Source organism: Carassius gibelio, chromosome B22 (assembly GCF_023724105.1).
Source record: "Carassius gibelio isolate Cgi1373 ecotype wild population from Czech Republic chromosome B22, carGib1.2-hapl.c, whole genome shotgun sequence".
NCBI lineage: Eukaryota > Metazoa > Chordata > Actinopteri > Cypriniformes > Cyprinidae > Carassius > Carassius gibelio.
In genome coordinates, this window is record NC_068417.1 from 5,647,840 (window position 1) to 5,675,139 (window position 27,300).

A 27,300-nucleotide genomic window follows, 5' to 3' on the forward strand; every position below is an offset into this window, starting at 1 on the left:
ACGATACTTGTGTCAATATATTGAGATATTCTGAGATTCTGAGGTCTCTTCCGGGTCTATTGTGAGCACGACTGTTGTGACTGTTGACGTACAGTGTGAAGTAGTAATTTTTATTTTATAATTTTCATTTTTGCCTGAAATAACCCTTTCATATTAATTTCAACATTTACTAATTCATTATTAAAATCAACAGTTGTGCTAGTTAACAGTTAATGCACTCTTAATAAACAAACTAATAATGAACATATGAACATTATAATGAGAATAATGTATTCTCATTAACTAACTTTAAGAAAGACTAATAAATACTGTAATGTATTGTTCATTGTTTGTTAAACATTAATGGAACCTTATTGTAAACTGATAACTTAATATTAATAATCAATAATTTTTTTTATCCACTTCAATGTAACAGAATCAGTTATAAGTTGTTGGATTTATTTATTAAATTTTTTTTGGACTATCTAAATAATTATAGTCCTACAAAGTTATTATTATCAGATCACGGCATATAGATATAACATGTTACATTACATTTACATTTATTCATTTAGCAGACGCTTTTATCCAAAGTGACTTACAGATGAAGACAGTGGAAGCAATCAAAAACAACAAAAAGAGCAATGATATATAAGTGCTATAACAAGTCTCAGTTAGGTTAACACAGTACACGTAGCATGGGATTTTAAATAATATAATAAATAAAAAGAAAACAGATAGAATAAAAATAAAAAAGAATAGAGCAAGCTAGTTAGAGGTCTTTACACATACACACACACATACATATACAATTGCATAATAAATGAAAAGAAAATAGAATACAAAAAGATTAGAAAGGTAGTTAGATTTTTTTAAAGAATAGAATTAGAATAGTGAGTGTTAAAGTTAGAGGGTCAAATAAAGATGGAAGAGATGTGTTTTAAGCCAATTCTTGAAGATGGCTAAGGACTCAGCTGCTCGGATTGAGTTGGGGAGTTCATTCCACCAGAAGGGAACATGTTACAGCACAGTATCGCTACTGCAAACAGGAGCAAGATTTTTTTGCCATTTTTCCTATTGCCAAAACCTATTTCTATCAAATATTGTTCACAAATCTGTCTTAATCTGTGTTAGTGAGCACTTCTTTTTCTATTTGCTGAGATAATCCATCCACCTAACAGGTGTGGCCTGTCAAGATGCTGATTTGACAGCATGATCAGCCTTTAGGCCCTTTCCCACTGTGATTCTGGCAAATACACGGGAAATGTGTCCCGGCAATTGTTGCACTTGTTGCTAGATTTTGCACTTTCACACTACCAGTGATTACCCGGAATATGTGCGTGCGTTCACACACAACCCCTAAAGGTCCTGTAAAGACATGTGACATCAGGGTGTGACGTGTAATGTATGAGTCGAAAACGCTAGGCACGTTAACGTTCACTTAAGATGGCAAACGATCTCCGCTTCAGCGCAGAAAGTGAGGAACTAACTGATCTCTGCTTCATTACAATTTGCACATTTTTTTAGTAGCGAACATTGATCTGCCTTCAAAACACCTGGTAAAAGAGTCACGTGATATCATGCGTCATCACTATGACACACCCTTTACGGCATTAGTTCTGACTTTTGTTCACACAGAGCTCGTTCCAGGACTGAACCCGGCAATGTTACTAGGTCCCTAACCCTGGACCAATCCCGGGACGTGTTTGCGTTCACACAGAAGGCGACCCGGAAATTTACTGGGTCCAATGTTCAGTGTGAAAGGGGTTTTAGGCTGGCCACTATAAAAGGCCACTCTAAAATGTGCAGTTTTATTGTATTGGTGGTCCGAGGGGGGTGTCCGAAAACCAGTCAGTATCTGGTGTGACCACCATTTGCCTCATACAGTGCTACACATCTCCATCTGATAACTTTCCGCGTTCCCGTCATCTTTATTTCAGAAGGTGACCCAGCTGACTTTACCAGAAAAAAAAAAAACTCAACACCAGCATCTAGTTGATTTGTCAAGAAATTGATTTTATAATTCTACCAAGTAGTATACTAAAAGATCCGTATTGCTGCGGAAAACATTGCTATAGTATACCGTATGGTTATAACCCCTAGTTATAAGTATATATCTCTTTTAGGGTAAAGTCAAAACAATTTCTTGAACTTTTTTTTTTCTTTTAAAAACTGCAGTCCTTTGGAATTAAAGTGCAATGCTGGTTTATTAGATTTTCATGGGTTTTATGTAAAAATATCTCTTTTCAGCAAAACAAGCTGTTTAGTTAGCTACAGTAGAAGCACATGATGTTATTATAAAACACACTGTTTCTTAGTTGTTTTTACTCCAATATTCAGTTCGACTTCTGCTATAAAGGAGATATACACTTGCATAACCTTAATGCATAAATTATTAACCTCCAGATTCTCCACCTCAAGACACTCATCAAGATAATAGAGCAGCACTTTTAAATGTATAACTCATTGCCATTAATGATATAAGCCTATTCATTTACATATTTTATTAAGTTTTATTTGAATCAATACAATTCTAATATATATGCAGTGTATTGGTATAAATTATTTTTTTGTATTTAACAAATGTATTACATGTATCTAACTCTGTGATTTGATTTATTTCTCTTGTAGGCTAAATGATTGTGGCTTAACAGACAAAAGCTGTCCAGTTCTGGCTTCAGTTCTTGGATCAGATACCAATCTGAAAGAGCTGAACATGAACAATAATAATCTGCAGGATTCAGGAGTGAAGCTGCTCTGCACTGGTCTTAAAAATATTAATTGCAAACTAGAAATACTGAGGTAAGTTTTGTGACAATCATTAGTGTTTTGTTCATTTAAATTTGGACAATTTGCAGGCTTTAATTTCAGCATAAACTCCACATTTCAGGGCCCTCATTTATCAACCGTGCATATGCACAGATGTGTGTGTAACGAGTGCGGAAGAACAGTCTCATGCAAAGTTAGGGATCTTCCGTCTTGTACTTTAACATAGGAATCTGTGTAAATATAAGCACAACTCTGAGCATGCTTAAGCAGAGAATCTAGTGCTAGAATGGCAATACTACAAAAAGAAAGTGCTACTGTGTGTTTCCTGTGTCCTTTAATTGCAAATACTACATTTATAAATGAATATTTCAAGTTAGATGAGATATTTAGTCTTGTTTATCGCCCCAGGAAACAAGACTAAATATATTTTTGCTTATATATAGTAAATGCATCTTGATGATTTAAAGTAAAAACAAGACAAAAATAATAAGGTATGCCTTTTTGCGTGCAGCTGGGAAGTCATTTGAAATGTAGCTTTAGTGTCATGACTGATCTTGCTTTGCTGGAGGATTCTGCAAACCATGCTCTGTGCAGAAAACATGTTTAAAAAGAGCGCACTGATCTGTTTAGTGAGTGCACAGAATGTCTTCTCAGTCGGTACTTCTTTCTTTTTCCATTATTTAGGGTGAGGACATTACACATTCACATGATTTATAAAGGGAGGTGTTGTCACCATATATGGTTTATTGGAGCCGTTTCTGAATGCAAATGACAGTGTTTAAATGTGTTTTTTTTTAAGTCTAGATCTAGGCAAGATGCTCTACTGCAGGATAAACACTGTACACTTAACACATTGACATATATTATTTCAATGTTACAAGGACATTTTTAAATTCTTGCTACTGGGTGTTTTTTGTGCGTCTTGTACAAGAGATGGTAACACTTTAGAATAAGGTTCCATTAGTTAATGTATTTATTAACATGAACAAACAATGAATAATACATTTATTACTGTATTTATTCATCTTCGTTAATGTTAGTTAATGAAAATACCGTTATTCATTGTTAGTTCATGGTAATTCACAGTGCATTAACTAATGTTAACAAGCACAACTTTTGATTTAAATAATGCATTAGTAAATGTTGAAATTAACATGAACTAAGACTTATAAATGCTGTAGAAGGATTGTTCTTGCTTAGTTCATGTTAACGAAAGTAGTTAACTAACATTAACTAATGGAACCTTATTCTAAAGTGTTACCCAAGAGATTGATGACTGAATGAGTTGCCATCATCATCATCACCAGTATTTGTTAAATGTCAGCTAAAACATACTGGTAAATATTAAGATTATAACTGAAGTGTTTTCTCTTCATGTAGTCTGAAGAACAACTGTATCACAGAAGGAGGTTGTCATGTTCTGGCTGCAGCTCTAAATTCAAACGCTTCAATTCTGACAGAGCTGGATCTGAGCAGGAATAAAATAGGAGACTCTGGATTGACAGAAATCTCCAGTCTGCTGAGAAATTCACAAACACTACAGATACTCAGGTCTGAATTTGGTTAATCTAAACATGAATCAATGTTAAGCTCCAGGTGGTCTGTAAACAAATGTATTACATGTATCTAACTCTGTGATTTGATTTATTTCTCTTGTAGGCTAAATGATTGTGGCTTAACAGACAAATGCTGTCCAGTTCTGGCTTCAGTTCTTGGATCAGATACCAATCTGAAAGAGCTGAACATGAACAATAATAATCTGCAGGATTCAGGAGTGAAGCTGCTCGGCACTGGTCTTAAAAATATTAATTGCAAACTAGAAATACTGAGGTAAGTTTTGTGACAATCATTAGTGTTTTGTTCATTTAAATTTGGACAATTTGCAGGCTTTAATTTCAGCATAAACTCCACATTTCAGGGCCCTCATTTATCAACCGTGCATATGCACAGATGTGTGTGTAACGAGTGCGGAAGAACAGTCTCATGCAAAGTTAGGGATCTTCCGTCTTGTACTTTAACATAGGAATGTGTGTAAATATAAGCACAACTCTGAGCATGCTTAAGCAGAGAATCTAGTGCTAGAATGGCAATACTACAAAAAGAAAGTGCTACTGTGTGTTTCCTGTGTCCTTTAATTGCAAATACTACATTTATAAATGAATATTTCAAGTTAGATGAGATATTTAGTCTTGTTTATCTCCCCAGGAAACAAGACTAAATATATTTTTGCTTATATATAGTAAATGCATCTTGATGATTTAAAGTAAAAAAAAGACAAAAATAATAAGGTATGCCTTTTTTGCGTGCAGCTGGGAAGTCATTTGAAATGTAGCTTTAATGTCATGACTGATCTTGCTTTGCTGGAGGATTCTGCAAACCATGCTCTGTGCAGAAAACATGTTTAAAAAGAGCGCACTGATCTGTTTAGTGAGTGCACAGAATGTCTTCTCAGTCGGTACTGCTTTCATTTTCCATTATTTAGGGTGAGGACATTACACATTCACATGATTTATAAAGGGAGGTGTTGTCACCATATATGGTTTATTGGAGCCGTTTCTGAATGCAAATGACAGTGTTTAAATATGTTTTTTTTTAAGTCTAGATCTAGGCAAGATGCTCTACTGCAGGATAAACACTGTACACTTAACACATTGACATATATTATTTCAATGTTACAAGGACATTTTTAAATTCTTGCTACTGGGTGTTTTTTGTGCGTCTTGTACAAGAGATTGATGACTGAATGAGTTGCCATCATCATCATCAACAGTATTTGTTAAATGTCAGCTAAAACATACTGGTAAATATTAAGATTATAACTGAAGTGTTTTCTCTTTATGCAGTCTGAAGAACAACTGTATCACAGAAGGAGGTTGTCATGTTCTGGCTGCAGCTCTAAATTCAAACGCTTCAATTCTGACAGAGCTGGATCTGAGCAGGAATAAAATAGGAGACTCTGGATTGACAGAAATCTCCAGTCTGCTGAGAAATTCACAGACACTACAGATACTCAGGTCTGAATTTGGTTAATCTAAACATGAATCAATGTTAAGCTCCAGCTGGTCTGTAAACTGGTGCTGTGTCAAAGGGAATGAAATTGGTGTGTTGGTGTAGATATGTTTATAAAATATTGACAAACGGATAGATTTTTGGAGGTGATGGGAAATGTTAATATTCTAATGGTGTAATGCATGTGTTTATGTATTCATTCATTCATTCATTCATTCATCAGTTCATTAGTTTGGTCTTTCTGAAGAGCTTCAGACTGCAGTATCACAGAAGAAGGTTATAATACAGTTGCAATCAACATAATTCAACCCCCTTGACCTGCTAGACATTTTGCTGCGGAGAATATAATTTTATGAAAACAGATAACAAAGGCATTAGTAAAGTGTTAAAGTTTGTTAATACACTTTTGTGTGATTCTCAGTATGGAACATTGATGAATCATGATGAAATTCAAATTGGATCTAAACATTCATGTTCAGAATTATTAACCCTCCCCCCCAGAAGTCCAATTTTATTAATAAAAATCACCAATAAACGCTGCCTGTAAGTGTTTAGAAGCTTCGGTCACCTCTCTACTACAGTCTTGACCCATTCCTCATCTGAAAAAGCTTCTTGATCACTGATAATCTTTGGTTTTCACATTGCCACTGCTTTCTTTAAATTCATCCAGATATTTTCAATGAGCGTTAAATCTGGAGACTGAACAAGCCACTCAAGAACATTCTATGACTTATCCCTGAACCAAGCAGAAGTAGATTTGGATGTGTACTTTGGGATGACTTTCCTGCAGGAAAGTCCATTGATCATGAGCTTCAGTCTTTGCACCAAAGGCATTACAATTCTTGTCAAAATGACCTGATACTTCAAAGAATACATGATGTCCTTCATACAGTCATGATTTCCACTTCCTGCTGCAGTAAAACACCCCATAACAGCACTGATCCACCTCCAAGTTTGACGATGGGGATGGTGTTCTTCTGCTTATGAGCTTGGTCACATCACTCCATAAAACATTCCTCCAGAGCTCCACAGGTCTACACAAATGAATTTTAGCAAGTTCAAGTCTGCCTTTTGTTCTTCTTGATCAAGAGTGGTATTCTCCAAGATGTCTCAACATGAAGGCCATGCTTGTCTAGTGTTCTTACACACTGCACTGAAATGGTTTTCCTTCTTTCATCGGGTCATTTTGCAAGTCTTTGGCTGTACATTGCAGGTTTTTCTTCAACACCCTAAAAAGGTTTTCTGGTACAACACCCTTTTAGATAAGGAAAAAGGCTTTATTCTCTATAACTTTTGTGAGATCTCTGTTGACTTCTTCCATTTTTGCTACTCAACTTCAGCACATGCATGGGTTTTTATTAGAGTTTCTAAAGACATAATTGTGTTTTTAAACTATTTTATTCTCCACCATGCAAATAATACATAAGAGATACTCCACTCCAAAATGAAAATTTACCCCCATGTCGTTCCAAACCCGTTAAAGCTTTATTCGTCGTTGGAACACAATTGAAGATATTTTGGATGAAAACCTGGAGGCTTTAGACTGCCAAGTAAAACAGCAATGTTGAATAAGGGTTGAATAATTGTGACATCTCTGTTATTAAAATCTTATAACTCAAAAATAATACATTATATAAGATTATATATTGACATTATGACTTTTAATATATTACTTTTGAAACCAGTGAACTGTTATAGATGTGATTTAGATTTTATCCTGGGTCTTCAGAAAAGCTTGTATTTGTAAAGTACTGCAGTTTCTGAGGGGTTGAGTAATTTTGATTGCAACTGTAGGTTATAATTGTCAAAATTTTTAAATTGCATTTAATTGCATTTGTTGTAGTGTACGTTCACCAATTTATAACTTTACCCAGCTTTACTGTGAAAAGAGTCCATTCAGGTCAAAAATCCTGTAATGCATCTTTTTATTTTCTTCATTCTAGAACATGTACTTGTGTGACAATCTGTGTTATAATGAAGAATGACATCTTTTCTAATAGACTTTCAGACTGCAGTATCAATGTAGAAGGTTATAAAGCTCTGTCTTCAGCTCTGAGATCAAACCCTTCACACCTGATAGAGCTGGATCTCACAGGAAATGATCCTGGAGAATCAGGAGTGAAGCAGCTCTGTGATTTACTACAGGATCCAAACTGTCAACTCAAGACACTGAGGTGAGACCTGATTAAATAATATAAAATCAATTATACAAATATTTAAAATGTATTATATATATTAGGGGTGTAACGGTACGTGTATTCGTACCGGACCGTTTCAGTACAGGGCTTTCGGTATGGTGCACGTGTGTAACGAATGACGGAATGCAATATTTTGTGCTTGGAATATAAGTACATTTTCGTGTTTCCAAATGAACATATTAAGTGGCGGAAGTCTCCGCGTTCAGCGCAAATTCTGCCCTGCAGCTGATTCTATAAGGCCGGTGACACACTGGATGCGTGGAGCAATTGTGTCTCAGTTGCGTGGCGTGTCCGTTTTTAATTCGGCTCCCATGTTAACAGGTTAGAGCTTGCAGACTGCCTGCATGAGACGCGCGGAAAAAACGTGCGCGGAAATAGAACCGACGCCTATTTTTCACGCGACACGCAAGCGTGTTGGAAGCGTTTCCAGGCAAAGTAGAATAGGAAAATATGTTTGTCATTTTGTACAGAAATACATATTAATTCATGACACTTTGATGTTTGAAAGTCTATAGGTTGACATAAATTCAGATATAAATGTAATTTAAAAAACAAATTAATAATTATCGATTTTCAAATATTGCACCTGTCAAACATAGTCTATTTTGCCATCAATACTGTTGACGGTGTCCTTTATCAGTAGGCTTTATATTTATGCTCAACATGAAGTATAGATATTGTTGTCGGGAAGACAAGAGCCTGGTCTGTCGGCGGTCTCCCTCTATGTCACCTACAGCAGCAGCAGCGCGCCATCGTCGCGTCAGGCACGATTCTGGTGAAGCAGGCCTACAAGCTGGGATTGGTAATGCCGCACTGTAATCATAGTTATTTATTATATTTTTCATTATATTTTATTATATTTTATTGGTTTGAGGCCGAGTATTTTATTAAGTGGAGAGCTTAATAACAGCAGTATTTTATTTCTTATTCTTTAAAAAAAAAAAAAGTATTTAAAAAAGTATATAGTAATAAACAACCTGCAGTTTAATGTCTGCATTTTTTTCCCTTACTGTACCGAAAATGAACCGAACCGTGACTTTAAAGGGGGGGAGAAATGCTCATTTTCACTCAATATCCTGTTAATCTTGAGTACCTATGGAGTACTACTGCTTCCTTCATAACTCCAAAAAGTCTTTAGTTTTATTATATTCATAAGAGAAAGATAGTCTGTACCGTTTTTTCCCAGAAAAACATGACCGGCTGGAGGCGTGACGTGTTGGCGGAGCTAAAGAATCACGAGCGCTAGTAGGCTTTTGCGTTGAGAGCATCTGGAAACTGTGACATTACCGTGAGGAAAAAACCATCATCCAAAACAAACCATGGCTAACAGTCAGATTCAGCGTATATTTATGATCCAGAATCAGATCCAGAGGCTGAAATTTAACAAGAGCAGCAGCAGCAACGACTACAGCAGGACATCTCTATGTAGTATGTATTGAAACTGTATATATTTGCTTAGCGGTTTTGGAAAATGACTAAGTCCCACTTTGTCGTTTTTTTTTTTTTTTTTTTTGGACATGTGGAAAGTGCAGTTTGATGACAACATCGCATGTTGTTTACTTGATGTGCTTACGCGCCGATAGCTAAGTTAACCACACAGAGATATTTGAAGCAGTTTTACTCACCGCATGCGGTTCCAACACACGATCGTGACCCTTTTTCGTTGGGACTGCATTATCCTTAAGAAATATAACTATATGCAAATCCGGCGTCAAATTGGGCCTTGTTTGTAAAACAAGCATCTTCGAAATGCAGGGAACAAACAAAAATACTTGCACAACTCCGTTGATGCTCTGTAAAAATAAACTCCATCCACTGGTCCCTTAATGCTGTTTTTTTTTTTTTTTTTTTTTGGTAATCTGTGCAGGGTTGTCTTGCCCTGGCAACCAAAAACACACTTCCTTTGTGACATTTCGGTCTCTCGCTCTGATCAGTGAATGTCTGTGCTCTGCTCTACGGGAGCGCACGCTCTTACGGGAGAAGTGCCCTTAGGACCCATATAAGGAAATTCCGCTCCATCTAACGTCACACAGACCCATACTCGAAAAAAACTTTCCGAAACTTGTGACAAACCGGAAGGAGTATTTTTGTTCCAAAAATACTCCTTCAAACGTACAACTTAATTTTTGAAACTTTGTCCATGTTTAGCATGGGAATCCAACTCTTTAACAGTGTAAAAAACTCAGTATGCATGAAATAGCATTTCACCCCCCCCCCCCCCCTTTAAAACCGAGGTACGTACCGAACCGTGATTTTTGCATACCGTTACACCCCTAATAAATATATATATATATATATATATATATATATATATATATATGTATATATATATATATATATATATATATATATATATATATATATATATATGTATTGTCACGGGAGGAGCACAAGACAGACACAGTGGGCGTGGCGTCAGGCCTCGGAGAGGCTTTTATTAACAGAAATCATAAAACAAAGGGAATAAAAGTGGCCAAAGGGGGAAAGTGTCCAAAATAACAGGGAATCTGGTGTCCTCGTCGTGCTGCGGGATTTGTGTAGGTCGGGCAGTGTTCATCGAGGAAGGGTCCAGGTAAGGGGCGGAGTCCGGCGGCCGCACGCGCTCCCCTCCTTGGTCCGGGGCGCGAGGGGCGGCGGCTTCCTCTAGCGGCCGCATCTCACTCGTCGGCCGCGGCGCTGGTAGGGGATGGACGGCCCGGCATCCTGGCCCGTCGGCCGTGTAAACGGGTGCGGTTCTCCTCCGGATCGCGGGTCCGGCTGCTCACGTCTCTTGTGGCGCGGGAGTCCCTCAACGCACCCTTCCTGGACCCACGAGGACACCAGTGTGCATGCACGGGGAAGAGACCGGTCTCCTGAGGAGAGGCGCGTTGGGCTTTTAAACAGCGGCGGTAATGAGGCTCCACTTCCTTCAGGTGTGCCCCATCACACGCCGCCGGCCCTGACTCGTCCAGCGCCCCTCCTCTCACACACCCACTCCAGTCGGGAGCCTGGTGAAGGGCGGCGATTTAGGACGGGGTGCCGGTGATAATCAGGGAGGAGGCAGCTGACTCGTCACATTCCCCCTCCCAAGCGACATCCCCGTCATCAGGGCGCCGCCCACACGGGAGTGCTACCATCCTCAACCAGGCTCCAAACGGTCGGAGTGGGCGGGGCTTCCTCTCCGGGCGGTCCTCCCTCTCGCAGCGCACCAGAACAGGGACAGAGAAACCGGGTTTTAGTGACAGCCTCAACCAACCACAGGGTAAAATGACAATGGAAAAGTCACTTACCCCTTGTGTGGCTGGGAGGCTGTCCCCAGTTTTCCTCCGTCCCAGTCTGGGTTCTCACGAACGTTTGCAAGCGAGAGGGAGTGACGTCACCAGACGTTTCCCAACTGCGCTGTCTAGGCTCCGCCTGCCCGCATTCTCCACCAGTGTCACGGGAGGAGCACAAGACAGACACAGTGGGCGTGGCGTCAGGCCTCGGAGAGGCTTTTATTAACAGAAATCATAAAACAAAGGGAATAAAAGTGGCCAAAGGGGGAAAGTGTCCAAAATAACAGGGAATCTGGTGTCCTCGTCGTGCTGCGGGATTTGTGTAGGTCGGGCAGTGTTCATCGAGGAAGGGTCCAGGTAAGGGGCGGAGTCCGGCGGCCGCACGCGCTCCCCTCCTTGGTCCGGGGCGCGAGGGGCGGCGGCTTCCTCTAGCGGCCGCATCTCACTCGTCGGCCGCGGCGCTGGTAGGGGATGGACGGCCCGGCATCCTGGCCCGTCGGCCGTGTAAACGGGTGCGGTTCTCCTCCGGATCGCGGGTCCGGCTGCTCACGTCTCTTGTGGCGCGGGAGTCCCTCAACGCACCCTTCCTGGACCCACGAGGACACCAGTGTGCATGCACGGGGAAGAGACCGGTCTCCTGAGGAGAGGCGCGTTGGGCTTTTAAACAGCGGCGGTAATGAGGCTCCACTTCCTTCAGGTGTGCCCCATCACACGCCGCCGGCCCTGACTCGTCCAGCGCCCCTCCTCTCACACACCCACTCCAGTCGGGAGCCTGGTGAAGGGCGGCGATTTAGGACGGGGTGCCGGTGATAATCAGGGAGGAGGCAGCTGACTCGTCACAGTATATATATATATATACACACACACATTATATTAAAGTGTATTATAGAATAATATTATTTCACTAATTCAGCCAGGTACACAATCTGTTGTTGAAAATGATCAAACATGAAAGATCAGATGCTGCAGCTGCTGTTGTTTTGATGATAAATGTCAGCACATTTTAGTTTTGTTAAAAGTTACAGGTTAATCAGACATTTTGGATTAGATTTAAATAGATTCATGTTTAGATTAACACATAGATGTGCTGGTGTTCAGTAGTTTGATGCCTCAATAGTTAACATTTATGATTGTGTTATTGTGGACATTTCTCATGAAACATATTCAGTGTGATTTATTATCCTGATTGTTTAAATGTTATTGAATGCACTGTACATTAATTTCCATCAAGCTCAGATTCACAACACTGTAGATCTACTTAGGGCTGAAACGATTCCTTGAGTAACTCGATTACAAAAATTGATTTATTTTAAATCTCACGTCAGGTTCTTTCGCAATGATTGTTTTAATGTGACAACGCATTTACGTCACCCACAAAGCGGAAGGAGACACAAGTGCTGCGTCCGAGGTTGCATACTGCAAGGAGTCAGCAGTGTTTTGATTTGAGGGCGCGGGCAAATGTAAAGAGAACGTCGTAGCGTGTGTCCATTGCAAGATAGAGCTGGCATACCACAACGAGGGCCCTATGATTTCCGCGATGCAGATAATGCGGAGGGAATTGAGGAAAAAACGGACAGTTAAACGCGGAATGGCACGGAATTTGCCAAATTTTGAATGAATTAATCAAGAATAGGTCATTGCACTTACATCAAATCACAATATGGAATAATATCTGTAAATATTAAGCCGGAACATACTATTTAAATATGAATCCTGCATGTTCTGCGTGTCTCTGTTAATGAATGGAGCAGAATCGCGACTTCCTTTATTTCCACACACTGAAGCGCGCGTGACACTCACGGTAATTTCAGCATCTGCTGTATCACAGGACTTGAACACATGAGGAACATCTCCAGAACTGCTCTGACAGTCACTTCATGAGCATTTGACCGTTTGATTTGAGTAAAACTAGCGTCACATCACATACACAGAACTGTAAAGGTACGTCAACCCGTCAAAATAAAAGTCCGGCTAAAGACTATTGTTCAGCAGAATGTACATAGCCTACCACAAAAAAAAAAATATATATAATTTTTTTTAAAGGTTTAATCACACAACATTTCTTCCATGTTTTATTTTTAATAGTAAATCCCCTTTGTTTACCAAAAAGTTACGTTAATTTTCAATAATTAAAAGATAAATTAAATTAATGTTTTATGTGTTTGTTTAATGTGCATCTCAGAAAATGCTTTATTTAAAACCCCAACTGAATGGCACTTAAATGAACTTAATTCATCTGTCAACTTTCTTGTCATTGTTCACAGTACAAGTACAGACAGAGAAACAATAGGTAATAATTAAATGTTTATTCATGATGTATGCATTGCATTCTATGCATTTAAAAAAAAAAAGTTGTACATTTTAAGAGGCCTGTGATGGTCACGGAGGGACCGCACGTTCAACATGGACGTTAATACGCACAAAAACATACCGAGACTGTTTGGTGATACAAGAGTTTATTGTAATTATTGATCAGAGAGTGAATAAAATACCTGCAACCCTCAGGCCATACTCTCCATTGCAGAAACAAACACACACTACCTTCCATTACAGAGACATTCATGTTTATACTGGTGGCCAGCACCATTACCACATGTGGAGGGACAAACTCACAGAAAACACTTTACACATGTTCCCTTAAATATACAGAGTCTGAAACAAACATATTGGCATGATGTTCTACTTAATAAATCTACTTTGATGTGATTAATTTGTTCACATTAAACAGGAAATAACAGCAATAACTCGGCCACGTTGCCCCTGAAACCCCCACGCTCAATTAATATATGGTAGAATCCCACCCTAAGCGGAACCAATAATTCCTGCCATTGTTTCTTACCAAGACTCTAAAAATCACGGGACAAACGCTACACGGGAACAATACACATAGTTTACAGGTATTTCATTCACTCTCTGATCAATAATTACAATAAACTCTTGTATCACCAAACATTCTCGGTGTGTGTTTGTTCGTATGTGTGCGTATTAATGTCCATGTTGAACGTGCGGTCCCTCCGTGACCGTTACAACACCCAGGAGTCTTATTTTATCTTGCATAATTAATATTGCACTTTAATTAAGCAAAAACACATTTTATCCGATTACTCGATTAATCGATGGAATTTTTGGTAGAATACTCGATTACTAAAATATTTGATAACTACAGCCCTAATTCTACTACAGCAGATCTATTACAGACCACAAACATGTGATGGAGACGATCACTGATGATTCAGCACACACACACACACACACACACACACACACACACACACACACACGTCTGAACCTGCAGTTCCTCTCATAATGAGCAGAATTATCAGTTAAATAAAACTATCCAGAGATGATCTGATCATGTTCTCTATTAGTGGATCAGAAATCCAGTGTTTGGTGAATTCTGCTACATAATAATAGAAAGAGCCGGCATCAAAAGATAATCTAAATATATCACTATGAATGCTTAGCTGTCACAAGCTAGTTATCTCTTTGCTAACTTTCCTCATCTCCTGCTTAAAAGCCAGAACGATCTTCAGATTTTTGAGAATCATAAGCTTTTGCCCCTGAGTTTCTTTTAAATTTACTTTTGACTTTTGTCTTTCTTAAAAAAAAAAATTATATTTAAATGTTCAACTGTTTAAACTTGAACTAGAGCTTTTCATTACAAACAATGTTTGATCATCTTTAAATGTTTTGTGATGCGATGCACATTGAATTGATTCCAGCTTCATCTCCTCTTCTGCAGGTTTTTGGGTCCTGCTGCTGATGAAGGCTGTCGGTATGTGACTGGAATTGTGGGTAAAAACCCGTTACTCCTGAGAGAGCTGAATCTGAGTGGACGTGAACTAGGAGACACAGGAGTGAATCAGATCGCTGCTCTACTGCAGGATAAACACTGTACACTCAACACACTGAAGTGAGTATCTTACATCATTTCACATGTTACATGACTAGTAATGTTACAGTCCTCTATTTTAATTCTCATTTGAGTCCGACCTAACGTTATAAAGCTTGGAAGAGCCTGGACATTTTTAATATAACTCTGATTATATTTGTCTCAAAGAAGAAATTCATATACATCTAGGATGACTTGAGGGTGAGTAAATCATGGGCTAATTTTCATTTTTGGGTGAACTATCCCTTTAAGTGCAGAGGTTGGAGAAATTAATGTGAACAAATTAGAAATAGACAGTATTTTATTAAAGTGTTTACTGTCTTTTGTCTTTAATACAGCTTCCAACCTTCTTAGAAAAGATTAATACAACTTTTGAATAGACATCAGTTAAATTTAGTCTCTAACTTAAAAGGTTTTCTGGTACAACACACTTTTAGATAAGGAATAAGGCTGAGGGTTTTTAATGTCTTGAAAATCTTCTTACAGCCTTTACAGACTTTCTAAAGTAATACAATTATTTATTCTCTATAACTTTTGTGAGATCTCTGTTGACTTCTTCCATGTGCTACTCAACTTCAGCACATGCATGGGTTAACTCTGTGTAACAGCTCAAGCTAATTAGGGCCCGAGCACCGAGGTGCGAGGACCCTCTTGTATCTGCTTTGTTTTTAGGGCCCGAGCACCGATGGTGTGAGGACCCTCTTGTATCTGCTTTGTTTATTATTAGGGCTCAAGCCCGAAGGGGCGAAGAGCCCTATTGTTCTTCTAAGGATTATTCTTGTTAGGGCTCAAGCCCAAAGGGCGAGAGGCCTATTGTTTTCCTTAGGATTATTTTTTATTATTATTATTATTATTATTATTATTATTATTATTATTATTATTATTTTTTTTTTCCAACGTCTCGGGGGCTTTTGGGGCCCTTAACATGCTTAAAAAGTCTTGAAAATTGGCACACAGATTGGAACCTGCGGCCATTAGGGCCGGGCAGAGACTGATACACGGGCGTGGCACAGGGGCTCTACAGCGCCCCCTGGAATATGGAGGGCCATATATCATACATTCTTGCTCGTAGACGTATGAAACTCGGTACACATATAAATCTCATCAATCCAAACAACTTTTGTATTGCATATCATAGGCTCCGCCCAACAGGAAGTTGGCTATTTAGGGTTTAGTATTCAAATTTTTCGTCAAAGTTGTGGGGGCTTTTGGGGTCCTTAACATACTCAAAAACTCTTGAAAATTTGTGCACACTTTGGAATCTGTGGCCTTTAGGAGCCTGCAGAAGCTGGGACCCGGGCGTGGCACAGGGGCTCTACGGCGCCCCCTGGAACACAGTCAGAAATGTTGATGTATAGCTCACACATACTTGCACATATTCATATGAAACTCAGTACACATATAGATCTCATCGTGCCGAACAACTTTCGTATTGCATGTCATAGGCTCCGCCCATCAGGAAGTCAGCTATTTAGAGTTATGTAAAAAGCGCATGCTCTGGAATTTGAAATACTTGTCATAGGTTTTTTTCTCGATTGCCGCCAAACTCGGTCAACATGATCTCAAGACACTGGGGATGAAAAATTGCCAGGGGATTTTTGATATCTCGAACGGTTTGCTCGTGGCGAGGCGTTGAAATTATGGCGAGAAATGAGAAACAGGAAGTGTCTAATACCGTCCACATACATTTCCTGATTTTAATCAAACTTCATCAGATTATTCGTTGTATAATGTCGATCGCATATATGTGACTATTAGGAGTCAAAGTTATAGCGCCACCAACTGGCAGAAGGAAGTGTGTCATTTTCAAAATGATTTGAATTCAGCATCTTATTATTACTCGATTTGCTTCAAACTTCATCAGAATAATGTTAAAACACAGCCGATATAAATCTGCAAGGGGGATATTGATATCTAAAAAATTGTTGCCGTGGCAACATGTCAAACTGGAATACTTCTCAGGTGATTTTGAGGCAAATAACATACTTAGAATTTCACAAAACTCTGAACACACATCAGTATTTCTGATAGGAACTTAAATTGTGAATGGATTTTGGATAGCTTGAATGGTTTTGCCGTGGTGATTTTTTTAAATGACCTTACAAAGGGAATCATTATTGTATTTTTAAATTGCAGCTTCCAAACACGTCAAATAATTTTTTCATACAGATGAAAAAGTCATTCTGAGGAAATATGCATAGTTTCACGACTTTACAACACTGTATGGATAACAGAAAATTAAAAAACTGTCAGACATCTCATCTCACTCTGTCCCTCTGTTTGAGTATATGTGCTTAGACTTCCATTGTCTGAGAGAAATAGCGCCCCTACAGGTTCAATTCCCGGACTTTTACTTTCACTTTTAAATCGGTTAAAAATACAAACAAATACTTAGATTTAATTCACACTGACAAGCTAAACCAACATATCTGATTATTACTGGTTCAGGGCTCATGGATAAATTATTTCTGGCCAGAGATACGTGAGAAATAGGAGAGATGAATCACCGCTGTGATCACGAGCGTCTGGAGTAAAGAGCTCAGAGAAAACAAATTTATTCCTGTTTTAAAGCTTTTAAAAATAAATTATTACAGCGATATCACACAATCAACCAATTAGAACACACCAAGAGCTAAATTAAGATGTTTTTGAACTGTTTGTGTGAAAATGAAATATTTGTGGCTGCCTATCTGAAATCACCCCTCCGATCAGCGCGTACAGTGTCCAGCTCAAAACAAACGAATTTATTCTTGTTTAAGAGCTTTTTTAAATAAAATATTACCACAAATGCACACAATAAACCCACTGTAACACAACAAGAGGTAAATGCAGGTGTTTGTGACCAGTTTAAGTGTGAAAGACTATTTGAAAGCTCGACTGGCAGAATAACATATATCTCTCGAGCGTCAGGATTCTGGCTTTCGTCGTACGAACGAACACATCACGGACAAGATTATTTCAAAACACATAATAGCTTGGCGAATATAAACGAAAACAGCCACGTGAACATAAACTGGATCTACTGGATTTGAATATTAAAGTGACCACATTTACCACTTGTTTCTGTCTTCAATTTTAATCTATATAAAAAAGGAAACTCATTCGACTTGGCTGCTTTTTTAATGTGTGCGTATTTATTTATTTATCTTTTTATACATTTTGTATAATTTCATAGTTTGTGTATTACAATTATAAAAACAAAAATAAAATTAGCCACTCACATAGAAATAGCTTAGGCCTTAACCTTTTTCTGACAGTTTTAGGGATTTTTAAAAATCCTAAAAAAAACCTTATTTGTGCTGCAAATAATAATTTCAAACTCATTTGATACTGACCTATGACATCCTGTGACATTATATTTATTTGAATTTACATAATCTCATAGATGTAACAGTAAATCTGTTCAGCTCACAGATCAATACTAAGCTGTAATGCAAGCAGAACTTTCACAAATGCTTATGAGTCATTTAAGGATTTGATAACACTGTAAAATAATGTCTAATTTGTTAACATTAGCAAATTCATTGATAACACTTTATAATAACTGCACTCATTATTAAATAGTCAGTTCATGCTTTATAAAGCCTTGTCCCAATATTAATAGTCAGTAGTAAGCAGTTTATAAATACAGCTATAAATAGCTTGTCCTTGGTTTATAAGCACATTTATTAAAAATGAGAGTAAGTTATCTTCCTATGAAAAATAAAAGATAAAAATAAACAAACAACAACACAGATTGATACAGAACTCAGAAATTTTATTGTGGATTTATGATAAAGCCTGCAAATGAATTCATACTCCTACTCATACTACTCCATACTCCTTTTTCAACATGATGCCAATATACTGAGATGTTAAATTGTGAATGGGTTTAGGATAGCTTAAATGGTGTTGCCATAGAGATTTATTAAAGTAACATAAAAAAATACAATAGTTATTTTACTATATCTTTAAAATTTTTCATTCTAAATCTTCATAATTTTTTATATAAGTAGAAGTCCTCATTTGAAGGAAGCACAGTAAGTTTCATAGCTTTATCACTTTCAAGAGCCAGCATAAAATTTAAACTATCATAACTTATAAATCAAGCTTGCAATTCTTAGTACCTATAATGGCCACCAGAGGGAGCTATAGGATTACTTTTAAATAATTATTGTAGAAACGAGTATGATTTAAATCATTTATAGAAATCTTTCAAAAAAAATGAATTGTATATATTTTACTGATAAAATGACCCTCACTTAATTAGAATAACAAGCTGAAGTATTTTGAACTGTATATTAAGAATAATTCTTTATAGGCTTTATGGACAGATACGTTTTGAGTGACTCTTGAAGGTTCAGCACCACATCTTCTTTTACCACTGTTTAAAGAATGTATCTTACAGTACAGGTGCGGATGAATTTTGAATGGCTTGAATGGTTTTGTCGTGGTGATTTTTTGAAATAATAGTAAAAAAGGAACCAGTAAATGTCTTTTTATTTTTTTAAAGTGCAGCTTCTAAACACTTTAAAAAAAAAAAATGTACACATAGAAGACCAGTCATTCTGAGGCATATTTCCTCAGAATGACTGGTCTCATGACCATAGTTTCATGACTATACAACACTATATGGATGATAGAAAATTAAAAAAAACTATCATACATCTGATGTCACTCAGTCCCACTGTCACTGTGGGTAATGTGTGTGTGTGTGTGTGTGTGTGTGTTAAGTGAATTAGGTGTGAAACTATCAGGGTGCATTTAGTCTCCAGCGCCAACATTTTACAGAACTGCCACTTTCCTGGAGTCTCCAGAATTACTCGGTGTCAGGCTCTGAGAGACTTAAGATTCCAAAAAATGATTTAATTAGAATACCATGAAGTATTGTGAAATACTATATATTAAGTCTTTATATATAGGCTTTATGAACAGATTAGAGTGACTCGTGAAGGACCAGCACCACCTCCTCTTGTCCGATGGTTTGAGGAATATATCTTCCAGAATCTGGGATTAAGATTTAGGAGCTCATTTTTATTCCACCTCCTTTCCTGAAAAGTCTGTCTTGCAGAATTGACTAAAAATTAATCTTCACATTAATTACTAATTATTTTGCAATTCTTTTTGTCAGTTCTTCTTGACCTGCTTTTTTCTTCTTCTTTTCTGACCTCATGACCCAGTCAGTATTTTTTGTACAATGGTCAAGTCTTAACTTATCCATTTCTGTATTGCATTTGTGTTTGATATTTCTCATGGGTATTTCATAATTTTCGACCTTACAGTTTGAGTTAAAAGACTATTTTAGCGCATTTCATCTGTAAAAGAAAACATGCCTAATAATTCTGCACACATGAATATAAGGAGTTTTTCTCTTCCAGCTTTCCTGGACTATTGTATAGCACTCATAAATGATTAAATAAAAAATAATGGTAGTTATTAAGATTGATATGGTTTGGAATTGGTAAAATGTGCTTGGAAAAAAATCACAATAAAACAATGTTTTCATGTTTAAGTTTGGAATATTAACTGACATGAATGAATGCTATATAAATATTGTTCATGTTAACATAATGTTTATAAATGAAATCTTATTGTACAGTGTTACTAATATATATATTGTTCTGTGAATGTAATTTTAAAGTCTAGATGATTCGGATTAACCCTTTAACTGCCGTATCCTTTAAAACCTCACTGCCAGAGGGATATTGTGAATGCATGTGCCCGCTGGGCACAGTTTACCTGATGCCACCGGGGTGGCGATGGCATTGGTGGCTTGAGCCCGCCATCGCTGCTTGCAGCTCTATTTAGGGCTCAAGCCCGAAGGGGCGAAGAGCCCTATTGTTCTTCTAAGGATTATTCTTGTTATTATTATTATTATTTTTATTTTTTATTAAACCTTCCGGGGTGTTTTGGGGGCCTTAACATGCTCAAAAACTCTTGAAAATTGGCACACACATTGGAATCTGCGGCCATCAGGACGCCGCAGAGGCTGGGACCCGGGCGTGGCACAGGGGCTCTACAGCGCCCCCTGGAAGACAGTCAGAATTCTTGAACCATAGCTCACACACACTTGCATGTATTTATATCAAACTCGGTACACTTATAGATCTCATTGAGCCGAACAACTTTCACACTTTATGTCATAGGCTCCGCCCAACAGGAAGTCAGCTATTCAGGGCTGTTTAAAAAAAGCATGCTCTGGAATTTGAAATACTCCTCTGAGGTTTTCAACCCGTTCGCCACGAAACTCGGTGAACATGATCTCAAGACATTGAGGATGAAAAATTGCGAGGGGATTTTTGATATCTCGAACGGTTTGCCCGTGGCGAGGCATGGAACTTATGGCGAGAAATGAGAAACAGGAAATGTCTAATAACATCCACATACATTTCCTGAATTTGATCAAACTTCATGGGTTTGTTCGTTGTATGATACCGATTGTATATATGTGGCTATTAAGAGTCAACGTTATAGCGCCACCAACTGGCAGCAGGAAGTGTGTCATTTTCCAAATGCTTTGAATTCAGCATCTTATTTTTACTCGATTTACTTAAAACTTCATCAGAATAATGACAAAACACGGCCGATGTAAATCTGTTGTGGGGATATTGATATCTGATATAGTGTTGCCATGGCAACGTGTCAAACTTGAATGTTCTGTTATGGTGAGTTTGAGGCAGACAACAAGCTCAGATTTACATGAAACTCAAAACACATATCAGTATTAGTGATAGCTAGACAATGGCAAAAGCTTTTAAAAGGGCGTGAAGGAGGCACTCTATAGCGCCACCTTTTGTCAAAAGTGGGGGGGTTAGTTTTAGCTACAGACACCAAACTTGGTACATAAATTGTTCTTTTCAAGACGGACAACTTTCTAATTCACAGTCATCAGCTACGATCAACAGGAAGTCGGCTATTTTGATTTGAATGTGTATTTTTGAGATTTTACAGTTGTGAATTAATGAATACTCCTCACAGGGGAAGTACACTATACACACCAAACGTTGTCTACATGAAGAAAAAACATCGAGGAACTTAAATTGCGAACAGATTTTGGTTAGCTTGAACGGTTTTGTCGTGGTGATTTTTTGAAATGACAGTAAAAAGTGAAACATTAATCGTCTTGTATTTTTAAATTGCAGCTTCCAAACCTTTAAAAAACATTTTTAATTTAGAAAACCAGTGATTCTGAGGAAATATGCATAGTTTCATGACTTTACAGCACTGTATGATTAAAAGAAAATTAAAAAACTGTCAGACATCTGATCTCACTCTGTCACTCTGTGTGCTGACTCTGTGTGTGTGTGTGTGAGTGTGAGTGGGGGAGGGGTGTGAGCTGAGTGGCAGACAGACAGAGAGAGAGAGAGAGACTTAAACATCTCTTTAATCACCAGAAAAAAAACTGTATTTTAAATAGTTATTTTTTTGTTGTTGTTGCTAATTGTGCTGTTATCATTACATCTTAAGAAATATCTTAGGCCTTATCCTTTTCTGACAGTTTCAGGGATTTAAAAAAATCCTAAAAAACCTTATTTGTGCTGCAAATAATAATTTCAAACTCATTTGATACTGACCTCTGTCACCCTGTGACATGACATTTATTTGAATTTACATAATCTCAAGGATGTAACAGTAAAACTGTTCAGCTCACAGATGAAGACTAAGCTTTAATGCAAGCAGAACTATTTCACAAATGCTTATAGGTTAATGAAATCATAACAAAACACTTTTAAATTATTTAAGGATTTGGTAACACTTTAAAATAATGTCTCAATTGTTAACATTAGTAAATGCATTGGTAACACTTCACAATAGCTGCAATTCTTAGCTAAGCATTAGTAAATAGTCAGTTCATGCTTTATATAGCTTTCTCCCAAAATTAATATTTTAGTAAGCATTTTATAAATACAGCTATAATTAAATTGTTCATGGTTTATATGCACATTTATTTTGAGGAGATTAAAGGCTGTAATCTCCCTAAAAAAAATGTAAAATAAAAAATAAAATAAATAAAATAAACAAACACAGAACTCATAAATATTTATTTCAAGATGCAATAAAAGAAAACTGTACACTTGAATTTATATATATATATATATATATATATATATATATATATATATATATATATATATATATATATATATATATATATATACACACAATTGCATAAGTTTATATTTAAAAATGTTTAGCAAGTGTACAGCTAATAATAATAATAATGCATTTTATTTAGTTTTAGCTACAGACACCAAACTCGGTACTTAAATTGTTCTTATCAAGACGGACAACTTTCTAATTCACAGTCATAAGCTACGATCAACAGGAAGTCAGCTATTTTGATTTGAATGTGTATTTTTGAGATTTTACAGTTGTGAATTAATGCATACTCCTCACATGGGAAGTACACTATACACACCAAACTTTGACTACATGAAGAAACAACATCGAGGAACTTAAATTGCGAACGGATTTTGGTTAGCTTGAACGGTTTTGACGTGGTGATTTTTTGAAATGACAGTAAGAAGGGAAACATTAATTGTATTGTATGTCTAAATTGCAGCTTCCAAACACTTCAAGGCATGTTTTCATACAGAGATCAAATCATTATGAGGAAATATGCATAGTTTCATGACTTTACCACACTGTATGGATAAAAGAAAAGAAAAAACTGTCAGACTTCTCAACTGACATGATCTCACTCTGGCCACTCCGTCTGTGTGAGGAAAGGGAGGGGGAGAGGGAGGGGGAGTGTGAGTGTGAGGGGGTTGGTGACTGTGAATCTTTGGTGACTGACAGTGTGTGTGGATTGTAGGGAGGGGCTGTCTGGCAGAGAGAGAGAGAGAGAGAGAGAGAGAGAGAGAGAGAGAGAGACCTAATCATTCCTTTAATAATCAGGAAAAAAAATCTATATTTTAAATTGTTATTGTTTTTGTTGTTGCTAATGGTGGTGTTTTTTTCCTTTCATTACAGGTTAAGAAATCTCTTAGGCCTTATCCTTTTCTGACAGTTTTTGGGATTTAAAAACATCCTAAGAAGCCTTATTTGTGCTGCAAATTATAATTTCAAACTCATTTGATACTGACCTATGACAACCTGTGACGTGACATGACATTTATTAATCTCATGGATGTAACAGTAAAACTCTTCAACTGACAGATTAAGCTGCAATGCAAGCAAAACTATTTCACAAATGCTTATTGGTCATTAAAATCATTACAAAACACTAATAAATTATTAAAGGGTTTGGTAACACTGTATAATAATGTCTAATTTGTTAACATTAGTAAATGCATTGGTAACACTTTATAATAACTGCACTCATTAGCTAAGCATTAGTAAATAGTTCATGATTATAAAGCCTTTTCCCTTAATAATAGTCATTATTAAGCAGGAATACATCTCTAATTACATTGTTCTTGGTTTAAAAGCACATATATTACAAAGGAGATTAAAGTTTCAGTTGTCTTATAAAATAAATCAATAAACACAACCCAGTTTGATTCAGAATTCAGAAATATTTATTTCAAGATGCAATAAAAGGAAACTGTACACTTGGAAAGGTTTTGAGCGATTCTTGAAGGACTAGCATCACCTTCACTTGTACGATGGTTTGAGGAATATATCTTCCAGATAGTACCGCCGCTCCCTATATGCAGAGTATGCAGTCTTCGTAGAGCACCAACTCCCAGAGGGGGCACCAGTTGCTCAAAAAAAACAAAACAAATATGCGCCATTCTCCCATCCGCGTTCGCGACCACTCAATAGCATTTGAGAAGAAAGACTTGTAGTCACAAAACAATTGTAATGTGTTCATATAGGTGTCAGCTACAATGCACACCTTATACATTTTTTATACATTTTAAAATAAAGTGTTACTAAAGTTATATATATTGTTCTGTGTATGTGATTTCAAAGTCTAGATTGGTCGGATTAACCCTTTAACTGCCACATCCCTTAAAACTTGATTGTCAGAGGGTTACTGTAAATGCTTATGCCCGCTGGGCACAGTTTTCCCGATGCCACCAGGGTGGCGTTGCACTGATGGCTTGAGCCCGACATCGCTGCTTGCAGCTATATTTATTATTATTTTTATTTTTTATTAAACCTTCCGGGGTGTTTTGGGGGCCTTAACATGCTCAAAAACTCTTGAAAATTGGCACACACATTGGAATCTGCGGCCATCAGGACGCCGCAGAGGCTGGGACCCGGGCGTGGCACAGGGGCTCTACAGCGCCCCCTGGAAGACAGTCAGAATTCTTGAACCATAGCTCACACACACTTGCATGTATTTATATCAAACTCGGTACACTTATAGATCTCATTGAGCCGAACAACTTTCACACTTTATGTCATAGGCTCCGCCCAACAGGAAGTCAGCTATTCAGGGCTGTTTAAAAAAAGCATGCTCTGGAATTTGAAATACTCCTCTGAGGTTTTCAACCCGTTCGCCACGAAACTCGGTGAACATGATCTCAAGACATTGAGGATGAAAAATTGCGAGGGGATTTTTGATATCTCGAACGGTTTGCCCGTGGCGAGGCATGGAACTTATGGCGAGAAATGAGAAACAGGAAATGTCTAATAACATCCACATACATTTCCTGAATTTGATCAAACTTCATGGGTTTGTTCGTTGTATGATACCGATTGTATATATGTGGCTATTAAGAGTCAACGTTATAGCGCCACCAACTGGCAGCAGGAAGTGTGTCATTTTCCAAATGCTTTGAATTCAGCATCTTATTTTTACTCGATTTACTTAAAACTTCATCAGAATAATGTCAAAACACGGCCGATGTAAATCTGTTGTGGGGATATTGATATCTGATATAGTGTTGCCATGGCAACGTGTCAAACTTGAATGTTCTGTTATGGTGAGTTTGAGGCAGACAACAAGCTCAGATTTACATGAAACTCAAAACACATATCAGTATTAGTGATAGCTAGACAATGGCAAAAGCTTTTAAAAGGGCGTGAAGGAGGCACTCTATAGCGCCACCTTTTGTAAAAAGTGGGGGGGTTAGTTTTAGCTACAGACACCAAACTTGGTACATAAATTGTTCTTTTCAAGACGGACAACTTTCTAATTCACAGTCATCAGCTACGATCAACAGGAAGTCGGCTATTTTGATTTGAATGTGTATTTTTGAGATTTTACAGTTGTGAATTAATGAATACTCCTCACAGGGGAAGTACACTATACACACCAAACGTTGTCTACATGAAGAAAAAACATCGAGGAACTTAAATTGCGAACAGATTTTGGTTAGCTTGAACGGTTTTGTCGTGGTGATTTTTTGAAATGACAGTAAAAAGTGAAACATTAATCGTCTTGTATTTTTAAATTGCAGCTTCCAAACCTTTAAAAAACATTTTTAATTTAGAAAACCAGTGATTCTGAGGAAATATGCATAGTTTCATGACTTTACAGCACTGTATGATTAAAAGAAAATTAAAAAACTGTCAGACATCTGATCTCACTCTGTCACTCTGTGTGCTGACTCTGTGTGTGTGTGTGAGTGTGAGTGGGGGAGGGGTGTGAGCTGAGTGGCAGACAGACAGACAGAGAGAGAGAGAGAGAGAGAGACTTAAACATCTCTTTAATCACCAGAAAAAAAACTGTATTTTAAATAGTTATTTTTTTGTTGTTGTTGCTAATTGTGCTGTTATCATTACATCTTAAGAAATATCTTAGGCCTTATCCTTTTCTGACAGTTTCAGGGATTAAAAAAAATCCTAAAAAACCTTATTTGTGCTGCAAATAATAATTTCAAACTCATTTGATACTGACCTCTGTCACCCTGTGACATGACATTTATTTGAATTTACATAATCTCAAGGATGTAACAGTAAAACTGTTCAGCTCACAGATGAAGACTAAGCTTTAATGCAAGCAGAACTATTTCACAAATGCTTATAGGTTAATGAAATCATAACAAAACACTTTTAAATTATTTAAGGATTTGGTAACACTTTAAAATAATGTCTCAATTGTTAACATTAGTAAATGCATTGGTAACACTTCATAATAGCTGCAATTCTTAGCTAAGCATTAGTAAATAGTCAGTTCATGCTTTATATAGCCTTCTCCCAAAATTAATATTTTAGTAAGCATTTTATAAATACAGCTATAATTAAATTGTTCATGGTTTATATGCACATTTATTTTGAGGAGATTAAAGGCTGTAATCTCCCTAAAAAAAATGTAAAATAAAAA

General features: G+C 37.3%; 1 protein-coding gene across 1 annotated transcript in view; it reads left to right on the top strand.

The window, feature by feature from the left end:
- LOC127987694 (uncharacterized) overlaps positions 1 to 27,300 on the top strand; it is a 2,462,016-nt gene that overhangs the window by 1,187,509 nt on the left and 1,247,207 nt on the right. The window contains exons 102-103 of the mRNA XM_052590053.1: positions 7,787 to 7,931; positions 14,952 to 15,122. Of these exons, the coding sequence (XP_052446013.1) occupies positions 7,787 to 7,931; positions 14,952 to 15,122 (316 nt within the window). The remainder of the gene's footprint in view (positions 1 to 7,786; positions 7,932 to 14,951; positions 15,123 to 27,300) is intronic.